At 56.5% G+C, this 17,184-nt stretch overlaps 10 protein-coding genes across 10 annotated transcripts; 5 read left to right on the top strand and 5 right to left on the bottom strand.

Moving 5' to 3' along the window:
• Positions 1–152: 152 nt before the first annotated feature.
• On the bottom strand, positions 153–1,664 carry BDY17DRAFT_310766 (chromate transporter-domain-containing protein; the record flags this gene model as incomplete). The annotated part of the gene is made up of 1 exon (XM_033735476.1): positions 153–1,664. The coding sequence occupies one exon, from the start codon at positions 1,662–1,664 to the stop codon at positions 153–155; it is 1,512 nt and encodes a 503-aa protein (XP_033588807.1).
• Positions 1,665–1,943: 279 nt separating this feature from the next.
• On the top strand, positions 1,944–3,136 carry BDY17DRAFT_156223 (uncharacterized protein). The gene is made up of 3 exons (XM_033729669.1): positions 1,944–2,218; positions 2,273–2,341; positions 2,403–3,136. The coding sequence occupies exons 1-3, from the start codon at positions 2,105–2,107 to the stop codon at positions 3,090–3,092; spliced, it is 873 nt and encodes a 290-aa protein (XP_033588806.1). The 5' UTR covers positions 1,944–2,104; the 3' UTR covers positions 3,093–3,136.
• Positions 3,137–3,194: 58 nt separating this feature from the next.
• BDY17DRAFT_231610 (CAP domain-containing protein) lies at positions 3,195–3,674 on the bottom strand (the record flags this gene model as incomplete). The annotated part of the gene is made up of 1 exon (XM_033730224.1): positions 3,195–3,674. A coding segment is annotated over one exon (480 nt), but the record flags the coding sequence as incomplete, so codon positions are not given.
• Positions 3,675–4,527: 853 nt separating this feature from the next.
• BDY17DRAFT_252242 (uncharacterized protein) lies at positions 4,528–6,654 on the bottom strand (the record flags this gene model as incomplete). Its single annotated transcript, XM_033731240.1, has 1 exon — positions 4,528–6,654. The coding sequence occupies one exon, from the start codon at positions 6,652–6,654 to the stop codon at positions 4,528–4,530; it is 2,127 nt and encodes a 708-aa protein (XP_033588804.1).
• Positions 6,655–7,178: 524 nt separating this feature from the next.
• On the top strand, positions 7,179–8,003 carry BDY17DRAFT_251198 (uncharacterized protein; the record flags this gene model as incomplete). The annotated part of the gene is made up of 1 exon (XM_033731152.1): positions 7,179–8,003. The coding sequence occupies one exon, from the start codon at positions 7,179–7,181 to the stop codon at positions 8,001–8,003; it is 825 nt and encodes a 274-aa protein (XP_033588803.1).
• Positions 8,004–8,033: 30 nt separating this feature from the next.
• On the bottom strand, positions 8,034–8,675 carry BDY17DRAFT_324528 (uncharacterized protein; the record flags this gene model as incomplete). Its single annotated transcript, XM_033737204.1, has 2 exons — positions 8,034–8,300; positions 8,358–8,675. 2 exons carry the CDS (start codon positions 8,673–8,675, stop codon positions 8,034–8,036), a joined length of 585 nt encoding a protein of 194 aa, XP_033588802.1.
• An 862-nt stretch (positions 8,676–9,537) lies between these two features.
• BDY17DRAFT_310761 (peptidase family S58-domain-containing protein) lies at positions 9,538–10,837 on the top strand (the record flags this gene model as incomplete). The annotated part of the gene is made up of 3 exons (XM_033735475.1): positions 9,538–9,810; positions 9,876–10,365; positions 10,422–10,837. The coding sequence occupies 3 exons, from the start codon at positions 9,538–9,540 to the stop codon at positions 10,835–10,837; spliced, it is 1,179 nt and encodes a 392-aa protein (XP_033588801.1).
• A 696-nt stretch (positions 10,838–11,533) lies between these two features.
• On the top strand, positions 11,534–11,981 carry BDY17DRAFT_324526 (uncharacterized protein; the record flags this gene model as incomplete). The annotated part of the gene is made up of 4 exons (XM_033737203.1): positions 11,534–11,593; positions 11,654–11,672; positions 11,736–11,846; positions 11,902–11,981. The coding sequence occupies 4 exons, from the start codon at positions 11,534–11,536 to the stop codon at positions 11,979–11,981; spliced, it is 270 nt and encodes an 89-aa protein (XP_033588800.1).
• A 1,023-nt stretch (positions 11,982–13,004) lies between these two features.
• Positions 13,005–15,211, top strand: BDY17DRAFT_155673 (putative acetyl-CoA synthetase). The gene is made up of 2 exons (XM_033729667.1): positions 13,005–14,425; positions 14,482–15,211. Exons 1-2 carry the CDS (start codon positions 13,136–13,138, stop codon positions 15,193–15,195), a joined length of 2,004 nt encoding a protein of 667 aa, XP_033588799.1. The 5' UTR covers positions 13,005–13,135; the 3' UTR covers positions 15,196–15,211.
• On the bottom strand, positions 14,843–17,139 carry BDY17DRAFT_155794 (protein disulfide). The gene is made up of 6 exons (XM_033729668.1): positions 16,971–17,139; positions 16,884–16,918; positions 16,125–16,829; positions 15,922–16,044; positions 15,641–15,861; positions 14,843–15,580 (listed from the first exon to the last, which is right to left on the bottom strand). Exons 1-6 carry the CDS (start codon positions 17,001–17,003, stop codon positions 15,228–15,230), a joined length of 1,470 nt encoding a protein of 489 aa, XP_033588798.1. The 5' UTR covers positions 17,004–17,139; the 3' UTR covers positions 14,843–15,227.
• Positions 17,140–17,184: the final 45 nt, after the last annotated feature.

Genomic DNA, 17,184 nt, shown 5'->3' with positions numbered 1-17,184 from the left:
CACTCTAGCTATTACCTTCACCAGGTTCAGTCAAGCATTTCGATCAAGACACCGACGTGAAGTTGCTCCGAGCTTCGATTTCTCGATGTGTACGGGGGTGTCTCACTTGCGTGTGCCGTTTTGGAGGAAGAAATGTGAATAGTCCCACCATCTTAAGCAGATGTAACGCCATACCATATCAACCCCATGACAGCACCCAGCATTACAGCCAAAGGTGGGACGAGGTGAAAGTACCTTCCCCCCACAAAACTCGTGGCGACAATGACGACCCACCACGGGTCACGACTCAAGCTGCCTCCATTCTGGACATCGGCATCCAAGTATCCGATTTCAAACAGTCGATACACGGCTGTGAAGACGAGCCCGACCGCGGCGGCATGGATGCCTCGCAAACATGCCCGCACCATTCGCATCCTCCGCATCACCGACCAGAGACTGATGAAGCCAGTGTGCAACCAGATTCCAGGCAGGAAAATGGCAATGAACCCGATGATCGAGCCGGCGGTTGGCGGGATGCCGGAGCCTTGCATGGCAAGCGCGCCAAGGTAGACGGCGAAATTGAAGTTGGGACCCGGGAAGGCTTGCGTGATGGCGAGACCGAGGAGGAAGTCTCGGGATGATACCCAGCCTGGTGCTACCACGTATTCTCGCAATAGGGGAACAACCACAGGCCCTCCGCCGAAGATGATGGTGCCTGCAAGGTAGAGATTGGCAAAGACGTCGAATCCACGGTTGCGGCTGCTGTAGATGCCCCGACAGACCATGACGGTGAGGAAGGTGCAGAAGAATGCGGCGATGATGAAACAGCCGGTCTTCCATGAGCGGGTGGCTTGAGGGTGTGAGGACTCCTCATTGTGATTGTAGTCTTCTGTAAGGATGGCGCGGGACGGTGACGTGTCTGAGCGAGGCTGCGCAGCCGGCCTTGCGTGCAGCGTTGGTGCTGATATGCCCTCTGAAGTCGGTAAACCAATGGTTTGCTCTTCGCGCGGAGGATCAGGTCTTGCGTGCTTCCTCCGTCTGACGAATCTCCATATCGACGGGAGTACCTTATAGTCCCAGACAATCGTGGTCAAACCGCCAGCAGCCATTAGGACCGGGAAGAACCACAAAGCATTGTACAGCATACCGCATATGGCGCCGAGGAAGACGAGGATGCGTGTGATGGTGTCGGTAATCGCCTTGTGACTCAACTGAACCGCGGCCAACGCAATGATACCCACTGTAGCAGAGTTGAGTCCAGAGAGCAAGGCATATGCTGGCGCGGGGAGTCGGTTATTAATACTGCTCACCCCCAACGCGAGCCCCCAGGCAGCGATGGCCATGGGTAAGCTCCAGACGAAGAACGCTGCTATGCCCGTCGGTAGACCATATCTCATCACGTTGATTGCGTACATCATCTTCGTGCTCGCCGGCCCGCTGAGTGCCTGGCACAAGGCGAACAGCTCCTCGTACGTCCGCTCGTCTACCCAGCGGTAATGTTGGACGAAGCGCTCGCGGAAGATTTGGAAATGGACCGTTGGGCCTCCGAAGGAGGTGAAGCCGAGATGCCAGTTGTGGGCGAGCATGTCGATTATCGCGATCTTCGACAGCCTTTCGCCGCTGGGGAGCCAGGCGCTGCGGCCTTTGGAGAGCGAGCTGCGAAGGTGAGGGAGCCATGGAGCCATGCTGAATAGTCAGATACTATTGGTAGTCTGTGAATTACTCTACCACCGCTCTCCTCAAGGGAGAAGCTGGAGAGGAGGAAACATGAGAAGAAGACTGCTTGGCGCCAACCTTTTCATAGCAGGTCCAACTGATGAGGTCTTCGTGTCGGCACGTTCTTGGATGTCATTGGTCCTTCCCCACGCTTCTCACGCCTCTTTTCAGCCTTCACCTGCCGACTCTCCAATGTCAGCATTCATCATCATACGGCTTCTTGATCCGAGCGGAGGACCGTCGATCTTGCGTATGAAAATGAGCGGCCCTAAACTCTTGATTTGAATCTGGCGGCTGAAAATGCAAAGCCTAACATAATAAGCTGACATGCCACTGATTCCTTCTTCTCCTTCCTCCCTTTCTTTTCACACCATCTTTCGAGAACGTATTCATCATCTTAGCATTGACAATGGCAGCCAACTCCTCCAAGGGCGATTATCACGAGCCAGAGTATGCGAAACCGCAGGACAAGAGCAAACCGCCATACTACCACACAAACATCGAGCACAAGATCCCCGCAGAGGTAAAATGACTCGGCCAGCACGTACGTGTCGCTTCCACCGCTGACGGCTTGTAGACGCATGAGCTGCTGGAAAAGTACAGCCACATTCCACGGGAGCAACATTCGGAACACGTCCACAAGACGGTAAGTGCCGAGTGGTTGCAAGCGAAATATCAACCACTATGCACGCTGAAGACACGCATAGCGCGACCAAGCGTGGGAAATCAGATCCTACCCATGCATCGGCCTTGGCTCTTGGCTCGTCCCCCAGCTGCGGAGACAGCCGGTGTACAACGAGATTCTACAGCGCGTGAAGGCTGGCGGATCCGTGCTGGACGTCGGCACTTTCATCGGCTACGATCTCCGCGCCCTGGCGTATGATGGCGCGCCCTCCGACCAGCTGTACGGTCTCGATATCGTCAACCATTTCGACGTGGGCTACGACTTCTTCCGGGACCGCGACTCGTTCAAGGGCCGCTTTATTGAGGCAGATATGCTGTCTCCAGACGCGCCAGAGCTGCAGCCGCTGCGTAAGAGCGTCGACATCGTCATCGTCTCCCAAGTCCTGCACCAATGGAACTGGGTCAACCAGGTGCGCGGCGCTCAGGCCTTGACCACCTTCACCAAGCCCGGCTCCATGATCGTCGGCAATCAAATTGGCAATGTGAAGGCCCAGGAAATCGCCTCCTTGGGCAACAATCTCCCCGACGTTTACCGACACGATCCCGAAAGCTTTACGAGGCTCTGGGACGAAGTGGGCAAGGCGGTAGGCATGCGATTTGAGACGCAAGGCCGTTTGCGAAGCTTCGTGGAGATGGGATGGGATCCAAATGACGCGGCGTGGATGGACAAGGGGACGCGTGTGTTGGAGTTTGTCGTCCAACGACTGGAATGAGCAAGGCGAAAGGTGACATCTTCGCGAGGAAGCTGAACAGAGAAAGAGGTAAGCTGTGAAGCAACGACGTTCCTTTATTGATACAGTCTAGTTCTGAATGACAACATTCGGATGCCCCAAGGGCTTGCCAATATTCTTCCCATACAGGCCTCCCACATTGCCGGGGCCGCGATAGTTGCACACCGTGAACCAAGGCGGAACGTCCGAGCCAACACCGCCCAGCCCTTTACTGCAGTACACCGTCCCGCACCCGATTTCCGACGTCGCCTTCCACACGACTTGGGAGAAATGGCCCCAAGCGTAAAAGTTGGGCGGATTGGCCTGGCCGTAGTAGCTCGGCAGGAAGCTATTGAATTCGCCGTCGTACCACAGGTTCGTCACCACGGCGGCGATATTGCTCGCGGGGACGCCGGCGGCGATGTTCTGGCCGTAGCCGCCGCCGTCAATGCTCTGATGCGCAAAGGTGCAGCTCTGCGCAATCTGAGTCGCAATGTCGGCCAGCGTCGAGTTCCACACGACGTCCGCGGCAGAGTGGTTGGCTCGGTGGATGTTGTGCTGCTTCAAGAGCGTGGGGATGTAGTTGGCGGGGAGAGAAGTGGTGGGCGAGGCGGTGGATGTCGCCGTGGTCTTTGTCTTGTGCGTCCTCGTCTTGTGTGTTCTCGTCTTCTTCTTGACCGCCCGGTCCTCGAGGACGGGCTCGCGCTCGATCGCGATGGCGCTGGCGAGCGACGACACGCCCAATAGGGCTAGTAGCATCTTGGTGAAATGCATGGTGGGTGGAGGGAGGCTGGTAATGGTTCACTCAACGATCAACGAACGGTATGCAGGTGGCTGGCGGCAGTTGTCCGACATGGCGGGTGAATATATATACTGCGCGACGTTATTGCGAGGCTGGACGCTAAGCGAGTTTCGACGGAACATTTGCCCCCAAGACTTGGACCCCGGAAGGATTCATGCGAACCGCAAACTCGTGACCCGTGCGGGCGTTCGCCGCAAGCGAAGCGAGTCAATAGCCGATGGCACTTGTTGCACTTTCCTCCACGCTCACTGGCTCGGACGGGCTCTGGGCGGAGTATAATGCCATCGGGGGCACAATGTCGCAAACGTTCGCGACCCTGTGATGACACTGATCGCCGTGTCAATCCAACCACATTGCCATCAGAGGTGGAGGTGCTGCTCTTAAGCGACTCGGGGAGGGCTTGCATCGTGGCGGTCTTGGTCGTCTTTGCTAGAACAATGGATCAAATGGCCTACGGGCGGTGCTAACGAGCTGCCGGAGTGGTAATGATCTGCCTCCTACATCATTTCGTCGGCAAGCGAGACCCTTCCTTGCACCCTTTGCCATTTACCCCGATGTCTCTCGTTTCAAGGCACATTGCCTGCGTCCTACGCCGCGGCGGTATCGTACGCCCCCAGCGCCTTCAGCATCATAGACCTACGCCACGGCGCTTTCACCACCTTCACTCGCGCTTGGCGCCGACATGGACTTGTCATAACTCGTAGGGTCGACGCCCAGGATTCCGCCGATGTTGTTGCGGTCGCCGGGTACCGAGAACTCGCGGAAAGCATATCGCCATTCGTTAAGGAAGAGGCGAACGGCCTTGCCCACCTTGTCCTTCCCGTTCTTGCTATGATGCCCCGTCCCGCAGATTGCGTATATCGGGCGAGATGACGACTTTTGCTCCATCAGACAATCGGATAGATAGTCCACCGCCTCCTCCGGATGTAGCCCGTGAAGATCGATGTAGATCTCTTTGCCGACGCCTTGGTTCTTGTTCCTTGCATCATACAATGCTCGTGCAGCCTCCCGATGCGCTTCACGCATGAGTGCGTTCTCGTTCTGCCCTCGCAGGCTGAGCGCTTTTGCCCCACGAGCATCGTTGCGATTCCAGGCCTGCGCAGCGGATTGAAGGAATTTGTTGCGTTGTCCACCATGCTTGAAGGCTTCTTGGCGTGCCTTGAGGTACGCTTGGTTGGCCTTCTCGCCCGTCTCCAGCCATGGAATCTCGCAAGGCGGTGGGATTTGCATGGCCAGTGTGGAATTTTCGCGCGATGACGTGAAGGAGCGGTTGTTTCGCAGGCCACGGCGAAGCGCATCCCGACTGTTCATTGACGCCAGCGGTTGGGTGGGCGGGTTCATGCGCACCACGTCCGCCAGGTTTGTAGGCTGGTGAGCGACCACGCTGCTCGCTCCCTGATTACCATGCCCGCCACGTTTGCCGTGGTGCCGTTTACTCTGAGGTTTGAAGGCTGCAGCGCTGCCCAATGTAGGAAAAGCCTCGTCGTCTTGGAAGTTGGGCTGACTCGGAGTCGGGGCGCGAGAAGAATGCCGGCTTCCGGGACGAGAGTTTGGTTGGCTTTGACGAGGGCCTGTAGGAATCTGGGTAGGAAACAGACCGGACGAGTTCTGTTGGAAGCCTGTCTCGGCGTTCATGTCTGAACCATCGTCGTAGGGGTTGCTAGAGGTAGGTTGAAGGGCTGGGAAGCTGTCGTAGTCCTGGAGCTGAAAGTTTGGAACGAATTGTTGCGCACTGTTGGCGCCATCATTGGAGATGCTGATTTGGGCCATGAGCGTGGAGGGATCATGAGAGAAGAGGCAGTTTGCTCCTGCAAAGCAGTTACCCTGCAGCCAGTACTTGCAGACGTGGGAGTTTTGCACTTCGTGAGCAAAGCGGCAGTCGGCGCGTGCACAATGCCCGCTTGCTAGCCAATACCGACACACGACCGGAGACTTTTGCTGACCCGCTGGAGTTGTCGGTCGTGCAGCTGGGGCCATGCTCTTTCCAACAAGATAGGTGCGAGGGGTCTCTTGCACAGAGGTGGTGGTTGGGATGAGTCCGGGCGTGGTCATTATGGAGGTGACGGTCTGTCCTAGATCGTAGCCGTTTGCTTCTAGGATTTGCTCGAGCTCTGCATCGGTACTGTGATTCTGCAGGATGGAGCGTAGCATGTCATAAGGGGTCATGTCGGCAGTGGAGGCCGAGAGGAAGTCGGCTCCCGGAGCGAAGTCCACATCGCCCAAAGTGACTGTACTGCTCATATCGTCGTCGTTGGTCAGCCAATCCACCGTGTCACTGCCATAGTCGCCGAAGCTGTCCATTGCGCTGAGAGCAGGAGGTGAAGTTGGGTGATGGGTGCCTGAGTGTGATCCCATGGCCGGCATGGCAAAGGCAAGGCGTGGAGAGGGTTTGGGCGAGGTGAAGGAGCTGGCAGCAGAGGCAGTACGGGCGAGAGGCCCACGGACGGGGATTGCACTCGGCATCCGCGGTGAGGAAGCGGCACTCGCGCTGGGCGTGCCGGAGCGGTGAAGCCAGGGCGCGGGGGACATGGCGCGGTTGGCGGCGCCGGCTGCACCACGGGCGGGCGGGGGTGAGGTGAGTTTCTCATTTGTACTCTTCCATTGCCACAGCGCGCCCAAGACTGCATCTTCGAGGGCCTTGCCTTTCAAGGAGGTTGGTTCACTGCTCAAGATCTCCTCCAGCTTATCCGTCTTCTCTTCCTCCCCTAGCGCCGCATCTGACAGTATGGGCAGGCATAAGTCGTATAGCTTCTCCGAAACCATCTTGTGAAGTGAGGAGCAGATCCCACAGGTCGGGCGGGGGGTAATGGCAGCGATCGATGTCAGGAGTGCTGGCGATAGCCGAGACGCATGATCGCCGGGCAGTCGTGGAATGCGCCGGGCTGCGGAGTTGTGGGACCTGGCCGGGAGGTTATTTGAGACTGGGACACTAGAGAGCAGTCAGAAGGAGGTCTGTGGCCAAGTCGACGGTGGTGGAGTAAGAGTGGTGCGGAGGGAGGAGGATGAAGGGGCAAGACGAGGCTCTCTCGAAGTCGTGATGCGGCGGTTGGAGATGCCCTAACGCCTTCTCCAGCTCCGCGCGGAAGGCGCCGTCCGGAAAGCTTAATTCTAATCAACTGCGGGCGAGTCCAGATTCCACCTGCACTCTTCAGTGAACTTCGTAATCACACTTGTCACACCGAATCGAATTCACTTCCACGCAATCGAAACCTGGATGCTGGCTATCGTGATGTTTGACTAACACCACGAATCTACACGTGCTGTATCCACTTCTCTCAGGAAACGCCATGGCCACCGAAACTGTCTCTCTCGCGCCGTCTGACCAAGTGATTCAACCTGAACGAGCGCCACCACCAGCATTCCATTTCGACGCCTTTCTCAAACAATCGCTGCCCTCGCTTGGAGCGCCCTCCAAAGTCGGCCAACCCATCTGTCAGGACTTCGTCAAAGGCCACTGTCCGAGAGGCGCCGCGTGCCCAGACCGGCATTACGTGCCAAAGGAGGAGCGGAGTGGAATCGGCCATCTGATCTGCAAGCATTACCAGCGCGGCTTGTGCAAAAAGGGCGAGCAATGCGAGTTTGCCCACACCTTCAACTTGAGAGACGAGCGGGAGTGCAAGGAGTTTAGCCGATGGGGCATCTGTCCGCAAGGTGATGACTGCACCTATCTTCACACCCCGCCTACTTCTCATCTCCGACTCCCCGCGTGTCTGCATTATGCGCGGGGCTTCTGCCCCCTAGGCCCGTACTGCGCACTCCGGCACATTCGACACAAACAAATATGTCCCTACTACCTAGCAGGATTCTGCCCACTTGGTCGAGCACATCCTCCAGACCGGGATAATGTTATCGAATGCCAGTACGGAGCGCACCCAAAGTGGACCAAGGACGAGGATATGAATCCGAAAAGGCCGGAAGTGCGTAAACTCAAAGACCCGGAGCAGGAACGAAAGGAGCAAGAAGAACGAGAGGAGGAGTTCTTCGCGGAGGAGGAGCGGAGAAGGGAGCGGTATGAGCGGGGCGAGGGAGGCGCTGGGCGCTGGTCTGGCCGAGGTGGACCGTCAAGACGGAGGGGCGGGCGAGCTGGAATTCCGAGTGGGAGGAGGTATTGATGAGACATGAGATCGAATCTGTTCCGTGGACTATACACCGGGGATCCATGCCAGTCTTGGGCGCCAGTCTGCCGTCAAGATATCCACCACCTCTGCAACATTCTCCTCATCGAAATCGGCGCCTAGTGCGCAATTCGCAGTGGGCACACTCGCATCTTTCCGAGCCAGACCTTCGATGCAAAGGGCGGCAGACTGACCGTACACGTGTTGATATCGAGCAATGACATGATGTCTCCTGGCTTCCTCTCTCAGCTGATCGAGCCACGCGTCCGTTACCGTGTCCATTCCGTCGCGGCTCTGGGTGTATATCAGTGCTGCCTCAGACTTGCCTCATCGCTGCATACCTTCACGCACCTTGTGCGAGGCATCGTACTGCTGCTTCGCGAAGACCAGCGCAAACTGTTTGCGTGAGCTGATGAGCCACGCCCGTTCCGCAGCCGTGGCCTCAAGAGTTGGTGGAGCCACGGCCGGATACCAAGCATCCCACCGGCGGCGTAACAGCTCCTCATACCGCTCCTCTACGCTATTGACTGCGAAGCATTTCATGTGAGCCATCACCAGCCCAGCATCGGCCGAGGCAAGATTCGCGATGCTGTCATTCTCGTTCAACATGTCGTATCGCAAGCATAGCTCTTCGGTATCCAACTCTTGCTTTATCCGCTCAACTTCCATGTCGGCCGCGTTCTCATCATTCGCATGATCTCTTCTTTGCGCATCCCACTTTCGAACATATGCAAGCCCAAGCCTGGCTCGTACGCTGTATAGACATACCCGTTCCTCGTGACTCGTCCGCATTACATGGCGAGTGTGACGGCATGCGGGATCGCCAGCTCCGCTACGTGACCGCATAGCGCCAAAGGGTGGATACAGTGAAATGGAATGCAAATTGATCTGTGACTCAGAACGCAGAACAAAGAGGGGGAGAGGGTCGTTGGAAGCACTCGAGAGTCTCCGGTACCCGGGGGAATGGTAGATGTCTTGCGCCTGCCGCGCGACTAAGTATCCATGTACACGCGCGGCAGCAAACACCTTCTCGGCTCTGGTGACCGCGAGCTACGTGCAACCAGCGGTGGCGTCAAGGACAAGATGCTAGAGCATTGGCAGATATTCATCCACCGACGTCTTGCACGTACGAACATATCGGCGCGAACGGAGGTCAACTGACTGATGCGCAGGCCAATGTGGACATTGACGTGGAGGGAGGAGGCGGAATTGAAATGCGGAGGAGGAGTGGAAAGGAGGCGCCTACAGAAATGCACCATTGTGTGATTCATCGTGAGTCTTGCTGGCAAATTCAAGCGAGCGGCTGAACAGGTGACGCCCTTGTAGATGGAGTGGAGCGATGGAGGGGTCAAGCGACTTAAACAACGCGAAACTGCTTTCCTGTGTGGCTACAGTGACTCACAATATTACTGGAGACCGAGAAAATACTGCAGGTACGTGGTGGATGTGGTCGTATAAATAAGAGCCACAGCATCAGTACGCAGAGAATGCAATGCTCACTCGACCGCTACAGCGCCGAATACAATCCATCATGGGCCCAACACGCATTCGTGACATTGGCTACGCGCCTGGATACTACCGCCCGGGCGAGAAGAATTCCATTCTCGACGTCCCTGGACTGCAAGTCGGGCTCAAGACAATCCACGATGAGGCCGAGGGCGTCCATACCGGCGTCACGCTGATCTACCCTCGTGGCGTGGAGCTCAGTCGAAAACGCCCGTCGTACGCCGCCATGCACTGCTTGAATGGAGGGGGTGAGATGACCAGCGTCCACTTCATCAAGGACTGGGGCTTTACAAGCTCGGTGCGTGCCCGATGGAAATTCACGACTGATACGACTCTGGTAGCTGACTTGGTCCCCGATGACAGCCTATCGCCTTTACCGACTCCATGTCGGCGGGCGCCGTCTATCAGGCTCTGGCCGAGCACAGCTGGACCGTTTCCCGCGCTCTCGGGGAGGACAAGGAGACGGGCTATGCTCACCATGGATGGCCCGTGGTCGGAGAGACGTGGGGCGGCGGAGTCACCGACATTGCTAACCCCAAAAGCATCGTCAAACACGATCAGGTCGTCGAGGCTGTGGAGGATGCAAAGTCACGCGAGAAAGTCGACGAAGGGGCCACGGGAGGAGGCTCGGGCATGCTGTGTATGGGCCATAAAGGCGGAACGGGGACAAGCAGCCGTCTGGTGCCGCACACAGAGGGAGACTTTGTCGTTGGGGTGTTGGTGCAGACTAACTACGGCCAGCTCAAGATGCTCACAATCGGCGGAGTGCCGGTGGGCAGGATATTTGAGCAGCAGAAAGGCAAAGACGAAGGGGAAGAGGTCCCCCGAGAGATCACTACGGGCTCGGAAGGGAGTGAGTTGCGGCGCTGTCAGTGGTCGTGGTGCTCGCCGTGCTGACGATCCTTGCAGGTATTATTGTGTGTGTCGTGACGAACGCCCCGCTGCTGCCTCATCAACTGCGTAGATTGGCGGCACGAGCGTGCTGGGGGATTCATGCAGTTGGCGGGCACGGCACGGCATACAACTCTTCGGGCGATATCATCATTGCGCTGTCGACGTCCGACGCATGCATACCGCAGGTGGTGATGAAGCATGAGTGGAACCGCGACATCCATTTCCGCCGCGCGGTGGAGACGCAAACCGTGCAGACGGTGGCTCACAGCAGCATCGACGCCCTGTTCGTTGCGACGGCCGAGGCCACGGAAGAAGCCATACTCAACTCCCTGTGCGGCGCCGAGGAGACGCGGGGCTTTGACGGCACCGTCTGGAAAGCGTTGGACGCTGGAAGGGTAGAGAAGATTCTACGCGAGCGTGGGGTCATATGATGAGGCAGTTGTGGGCTGATCATAGCATCCTCTGCGGGGCATCGTCGTGGTGGCAAGGGTACTCGGATCACGGATGATGCTAGACGCCTTGGGATGATGTAAAGGGCGACGCACGTGGCGACAGCCTCATCCAGCCACACATATATCATCCAAGCGAGGCGGTGCAGATGTTGCCTCTTCCAGCGGTCACATCATATCCGTGAGATCTCCGTCATCGTAACCCGCTGCACGTGAGGACATATGAATGCATGTGCCGAGGATGTGTAGTGAGTTGTGCTGGCACCACTTGTGTGATGAATGAGCTCCGCTGGGTGGAGATGGTGTCGCAAGCGTGCAAGCGTCGTGGGACAAGTCGCCCCTGATGATACCATTCGAGGCGTCGATTTGTGGCGCGGCACACGATCTGGACTGCTCGATCATCTGCAGATCGGCGCATGCGTGGCTTTGTTGGGAGGCTGAAGGCAGGATGCCACAAAGCATGTGACAGGAGGGGATGATGGCATTCCCGCGCATGACGTGCCCATGACGCCATGGCCAGCCTGCACGGGCCTCAGGCCAGGTGTTGCAAGCTGCCTTCAAATTCGTCCTCCTTTCCCACCTTTATTTCTCTTCACTCACCACAACAACTCTCAATCACCTTCCACTCACCACTTCTCAACACACTACCAAGCAACAAGCAACCCCCCAAACACCAAAATGTCTGCCCCCAACGTTGACAAGCCCAACGAGGGCATCGTCGGCCAAGTCGTCAACTCCGTACGTGCCACCTGTCTGCTGCTTCACTCCTACTTCCCCAATGCTAACACTCATCTACAGGCCAAGAACGCCGCCAACTGTGAGCTCACTTCACCGCCATCCCCTCCTCCCAATCTCCCCATCTAACCTCCTACGTGTTCAGACGTCTCCGAGTCCATCCAAGGCAACAGCGCCGAGGCCAGCAAGGAGGCCAACAAGCAGCAAGCCAAGGGCAACGTCCCGGGCAACGACTCCATCACCGACCGTGTCTCGGGTATGCTCTTCTGCTCGCCCTACCCTGCATGACCAAACCTCTAACAACATCGCAGGTGCATTGGGCGCCGCCGGCGACAAGGTCGACGAGAAGAAGCACGACTCTGCCGCCAAGGCGAACAAGGAGGCCATCTAAGCGATGCTCGACTGTTCTGCCTAACAACCCTTTGAGTGAATGCCACGGGCATCGGCGGTAGCATGAGTTAGATACGACACGAATGATATCCTAGTTCATTTGACTGCAGTTCACTTCGTCTCGTCATGTCCAGCCTGGCTGTCACTCATCTCACCGCCTCTCGTCATTTGGGCTTGATGGGACTTTTTTCAAGCTGGAATGGTCCGCCATTTCTCGAAACACGGGCAGCGTGTGCACGTTGTAGAACCCCTCGCTCTGCAAAGTACTAGCTTCCGGCTCCTACCAGATCCGGACAAGTGCGGGGCAGCTTGCATCTAATCTCTTATCGATAAGATCGTGATCGCTGATGTTGCGTGGCTGTGTAAGGTATTCTTCCAACGATATAGACAGGACTGCTGCAAACGCCGGAGCAAGGAAGTATTGGAGAGGGGGCAAGGTTCTCTCAACAACAAACACTCCTGCACCGCTCATATCCGTCAAGATGGAGGCCACTTGCGTAGCTCGCAAGGCGTTTGCAACACAGAGCAAGTCTTCAAGTCTTGTCGGAGGAGGCTTGGAAAGCTTGATATTTGCGCTCGCATGTACTCGTGTCGCATGTACTGACTGAACTGGGTGCAGGCTCTACGCACACGCTTCCAATGGCTGTAGTCGGAACCCATACTCTGCCTTGGTGCGAGCTGAGAGGGAGGGTTCGACACGACTCTGATGACCGTCGTAAAGCGAGGAAACACGCCTTGCTTCGGCTTGCAGGCCCTCGGTAATTTCAAAACATGCTCCAGATTTATTGTCTAGTACAAACCTGTCCAACTCTACCGGGGGGAAGCGTGCCAGTAGGTTGCGGCTATGTCTTATGCGTTCAATGTTCCAAGCTCGGCGCAGCCTCCCCCGCATGGGGAATGCATGGCGCTGTCACTCAATCTGCGGGGAGTTCGGCTAAATGAGAAGAAGCACTGCGGCAACATCCACTCTGCTACTCTGTTCATTACCGCTTGCGGTGGTGGATCTCACCCACTCGCTCTACTCTGGTTCCGTATATTGCACGTTCCTATAAGGCTGGCCTGACCTTTGATCCCGGAGGAGGTTGATACGCTACGCTGGTAACGTCACTGGCATCCATGCCTGCTGCTGGGCCCCCAACAACTCGATGAAACAAGATGCCACCAAAGATCTACGAGCCCAGCAACGAGTTTATCGAGAAGAGCTACCTCACTGACTATCGCCGATACGTGAACAAAACCTATGGCCTCTCGCTCGAGACCTACGAGGACCTGCACAAATTCTCGGTGGACCGACCAAACGACTTTTGGCTGTCGCTATGGAACTACCTACCCGTCAAGGCTTCTGTGCGGCCTAAGCGAGCAATCGACGAGTCCATCCCTATCGACGAGTTCCCTGAATTCTACGAAGGTGCTCGTTTGAACTATGCGGAGAATCTCTTGTCAAGGACCGGCTCGGACATTGCTGTCAAGGCGCTGAACGAGCTCACGCTAGACCGTCCGGAAGAGATATCATGGGACGACCTGCGAGAGCGTGTGCGACTGTATGCTGATGCACTCAAGGCAACCGGCTACCAGAAAGGTGACGTGATGTGTGTTATTGGAGGGAGTACTATCAAGTCTCTCGCCCTCTACCTTGCCGCTGGCTCCATCGGAGGCATCATTGCTTCGTTTGCCCATGATGCTGGCGAGCGAGTTCTCCTTGATCGTGTTGGTCAACTGAAGCCAAAGCTGCTCTTCGCTCAACCGAATTACCAATACAATGGCAAGACGCATGAAATTACCGATCGTGTTCAAGGCGTCTGGGACGCTGTCGAAAAGCCTTCAGGCGCTCAGCTGGTCTGCACAGGAGATGAGACGCCAAAAGGATGGAAGAGCTTCGATGAGTTTCTCAATCAAGCGACAGGCAAGGCGCTGGAGTTCGCACAACTCCCCTTTCACACTCCTTACGTCGTCATGTTCTCGTCTGGCACGACCGGAACCCCGAAAGGCATCGTTCACTCTCAAGGCGGCCTGATTATCAACGGTATGAAGGAACATCTCCTGCATTACAACCATGATCTGCGCGCAGTGCACTACCACTATGCCGGAATCGGCTGGACGCTGTGGAATATCATGGTCGGCGCACTGTTCTGTGGCAGCCAGATCGTGCTATACGACGGCTCTCCCTTTTACCCATCGCCGGAGAAGTTGTTGAAGGCCGTCATGGCTACCGGTGTGACCTCGTTCGGTGCCGGCCCGCGCTACTTTACAGAATTGCAGAAGGCGGGCGTCAATGCGAAGCCCTACACCAAGAACGTCGACAAGATCCCGTCTGCCGGCGCCTTGCTCACCGAGGCCATGGCTCTGTGGGTTAGAGACTCATTTGGATCCGACAAATGCCAGATCTCGACTTCTGGCGGTACGGAGTTGTGTGGGAACTTTGTGCATGGATGGCAGGGCAAGCCGGTATGTTATTTGGTTGTCCAAGCCACGGCTTAGCTCGCTAACATACAGCTTACCAGGTCTACGCCGGGGAGAACGCAGTCATCAATCTGGGGATGGATGTTGACATCTTCACGCCGGAGGGCAAATCGGCGCCCATGGGCGAGAGTGGAGAACTCGTATGCCGCAAGCCCTTTCCCAACATGCCCGCCATGTTCTGGAACGACCCTGGGAAGAAGCGATATCACGCCACCTACTTCGAGAGCTTCCCCCACGTCTGGACGCATGGCGACTTCATCCGCAAGAATCCAGAGACGGGGGGCTATGTCATCTCCGGTAGAAGCGATGGCGTTCTCAACCCCTCTGGAATCCGCTTTGGCTCTGGCGAAATCTACACCATTTTAGAACGAGAGGCGTCTGGAGAAGTCGTCGACTCCATCTGCGTTGGCCAGCAACGAGAGCAGGATCAAAGTGAGCGCGTCTTCCTTTTCTTGCTCACCAAGGATGGAGCGGTGTCCCCCAAACTCGAGAAGAAGATCCGCGATGCCGTCTCGAGAGATTTGAGCCGCCGGCACGTGCCACACTTTTTCTTTGCCGTCTCGCAAATCCCGTACAACGTGAATGGAAAGAAGCTGGAGATTCCTCTGCGGGCAGTGTTGTCAGAAGGAAAGACTGCTTTCACCAGGCGCAAGTTTACAGCGGAGGAGATACAGTTGCTTGAGCTGTATTTGCCATATTTCGAGGTGGAGAAATTGACCGAAGGTAACGAGGGCAAGGTGAAGAGCAAATTGTGAATAAGTACTTCCGATGTTGTGAGAAACTATGTTCACAACTTGCTTGCACCACCCTTTCCCCCTCCAACCTCCGCGATCCCCTCCCCTTCCCATCCTGCAATCATGTCTTCGACGACCGCAATCTCATCTTGACCCCAAACAAGCTCCCCCGACATCTTCCACGCATCTTCGCCCTGTCCTTGCTTCCGCCGGAAGACGCGATAACTAGGGACGCCGCAGAGACCGGCTTCCTTGGCCTCGGCCGTGCGTGCTCGCAGTTCAGCCTTGCACTCCGGTCCGTTGGAGCGCTTGAGGATGTCGGCACCGTCGTAGCCCGCCTCGTCGATGACCTTTTGCACAACGTCGTCGGAAGACATGTCCAAGTTTCGCTCCCAGCAGCCTCGATCTGTGGGGGTGAGTAGTTAGCAACACAAGTGAGGTAGTAACGGGAAGTAGATTGACGTACACAAAGGCTCAACGAGTCGTGGTTCGATGAGGGCGGCTCTCAAGAGCGTCGGGGTCCTGATGGGGAACTTGTCCGCCCAGTGGAACTCGATGTTTTTGTCCAGGTTTCCGGCTTGGGCGTTCACCGCGTTCCAAAATCGAACCCAATCCATGTGGTCATGCCGATTGTATGTCTGACGCTGCTTTGATACTGCCGATCCAGGCGTGTCTGGAGCTCCAATTCTGTAACAGCCATGATTTTCAGCAAGGGCGCAGATTGGTCTGTGGTCCTGAAAGACTTACTGGCGGAACAATATGCCTAGCAGAAACGGCTTCATCTCAATCTGAAGGCTTTGCCCGAATTGACGCTGCAGTCTCGCGAGCTGCGTCCAGCCTAGGTATGCCCATGGGCTGCTGAAGTCGTACCTGATTCCAGTGATCACGGTCAGCCAGCTCTTCGCGAAATCATCGAGAATGATATTCAGTCCAAGAGCTGCGGGACTCACCAGAACTGTAACTTGACCTCCTCTCCTTTAGGAATGTTCTTTCCACCACACCTAGGTATGAGGCTCAGTAGATCTTTGGAGCCTGACTGCAGATCATGTCCATCGCCACCAGATCGTAGCGAGTTCAGCGCCGCTTCAACAAAGTGCATTCGATCTTGGCCCCAGTAAAGCCTTCCAGTAGTGCTCTCACCAGACTTGTCGACCCATTTTTCATCCGGAACCCAGAATCCAGGCACGCCGGGGGCACCTCTCTCAACAGCCAGATCCGTAGACTTCTCCAGCTCCCGGCGCTGCTTGTCGCCTTCGAAGCTTCCGTCTTCGATGGCCTTCACGACATCGGAGCCGAGAGCTTGGCGGGCGACGTTGGCGAGGACGGCTCTGTTGCTGACGTCCTGGCCGTCTACCCAGTACGCTTTGAACAGAGCGTGCGTCAATTTTGGCCGCTGGTCTTCGCTTACAAAGTAGAGGAGGCGCAGCGGAGCAGTTGTCTTGATCGGGTGTTTCGGTGGCTCATTGTACGGAATATCCAGACGTCGAAGAGTTCTCCGGAAGGATTGCGAGGAGATGGTCTTTTTGGTCGGGTTGAAGACATCCGAGGCCGAGCCGGCGGCGCCTTGCGGGGCGGCGGTGGCACGGTAGATGGCTCCTAGCAGTACGGGGCGCCAGCTGAGGCGAGCATTCGTCCGAGTTGCTAATGCTTCTATCCTGGACTTGCCATCAGCACGCATTGGGAGAGTAGTAAGGGCGAGATCGGCGTACCTTCGCGAGGCGATGTAGGCGAATGGACACGATATCTGATTGATGGTCAGTCCATGCGCTGATTGGCGTTTCAACAGCGATGCTCACGTCGTAGTAGAACTCGATTGATGGTCGAGCCATTTTCAGGTCAATGTGAGCGTATTAGCGCAGTGTCAGTCGGTCAATCTGGCGGAACAGCGCAGTCGAGGAAGACTGAGGTGCGAAGTAGGTTGTTAGCCATTCACTTCTTGCCCCGCTTCCGCCTATTCCGTGATTGCCGATCTGGGGAAGCATTACAAAGCATTCGAGGTTTCGTGCGGGC

The sequence above is a fragment of the Neohortaea acidophila genome (genome assembly GCF_010093505.1).
Source record: "Neohortaea acidophila strain CBS 113389 unplaced genomic scaffold BDY17scaffold_6, whole genome shotgun sequence".
Taxonomy (NCBI): domain Eukaryota; kingdom Fungi; phylum Ascomycota; class Dothideomycetes; order Mycosphaerellales; family Teratosphaeriaceae; genus Neohortaea; species Neohortaea acidophila.
The sequence above is the reverse complement of the archived record's forward strand: the minus strand, read 5'-3'. Positions and strand labels throughout refer to the sequence as shown.

Bases quoted from the DNA above. Each gene is read 5' to 3' on its own strand.
- BDY17DRAFT_156223 (XM_033729669.1), top strand. From the start codon at position 2,105: ATGGCAGCCAACTCCTCCAAGGGCGATTATCACGAGCCAGAGTATGCG. The intron at 2,219-2,272 runs GTAAAATGACTC...GACGGCTTGTAG, and splicing joins AGCACAAGATCCCCGCAGAG to ACGCATGAGCTGCTGGAAAA. The intron at 2,342-2,402 runs GTAAGTGCCGAG...AGACACGCATAG, and splicing joins CGGAACACGTCCACAAGACG to CGCGACCAAGCGTGGGAAAT.
- BDY17DRAFT_155673 (XM_033729667.1), top strand. From the start codon at position 13,136: ATGCCACCAAAGATCTACGAGCCCAGCAACGAGTTTATCGAGAAGAGC. The intron at 14,426-14,481 runs GTATGTTATTTG...ACAGCTTACCAG, and splicing joins ATGGATGGCAGGGCAAGCCG to GTCTACGCCGGGGAGAACGC.
- BDY17DRAFT_155794 (XM_033729668.1), bottom strand. From the start codon at position 17,003: ATGGCTCGACCATCAATCGAGTTCTACTACGAC. The intron at 16,830-16,883 runs GTACGCCGATCT...TGGCAAGTCCAG, and splicing joins GCCTACATCGCCTCGCGAAG to GATAGAAGCATTAGCAACTC. The intron at 15,862-15,921 runs GTAAGTCTTTCA...TGGCTGTTACAG, and splicing joins CTAGGCATATTGTTCCGCCA to AATTGGAGCTCCAGACACGC.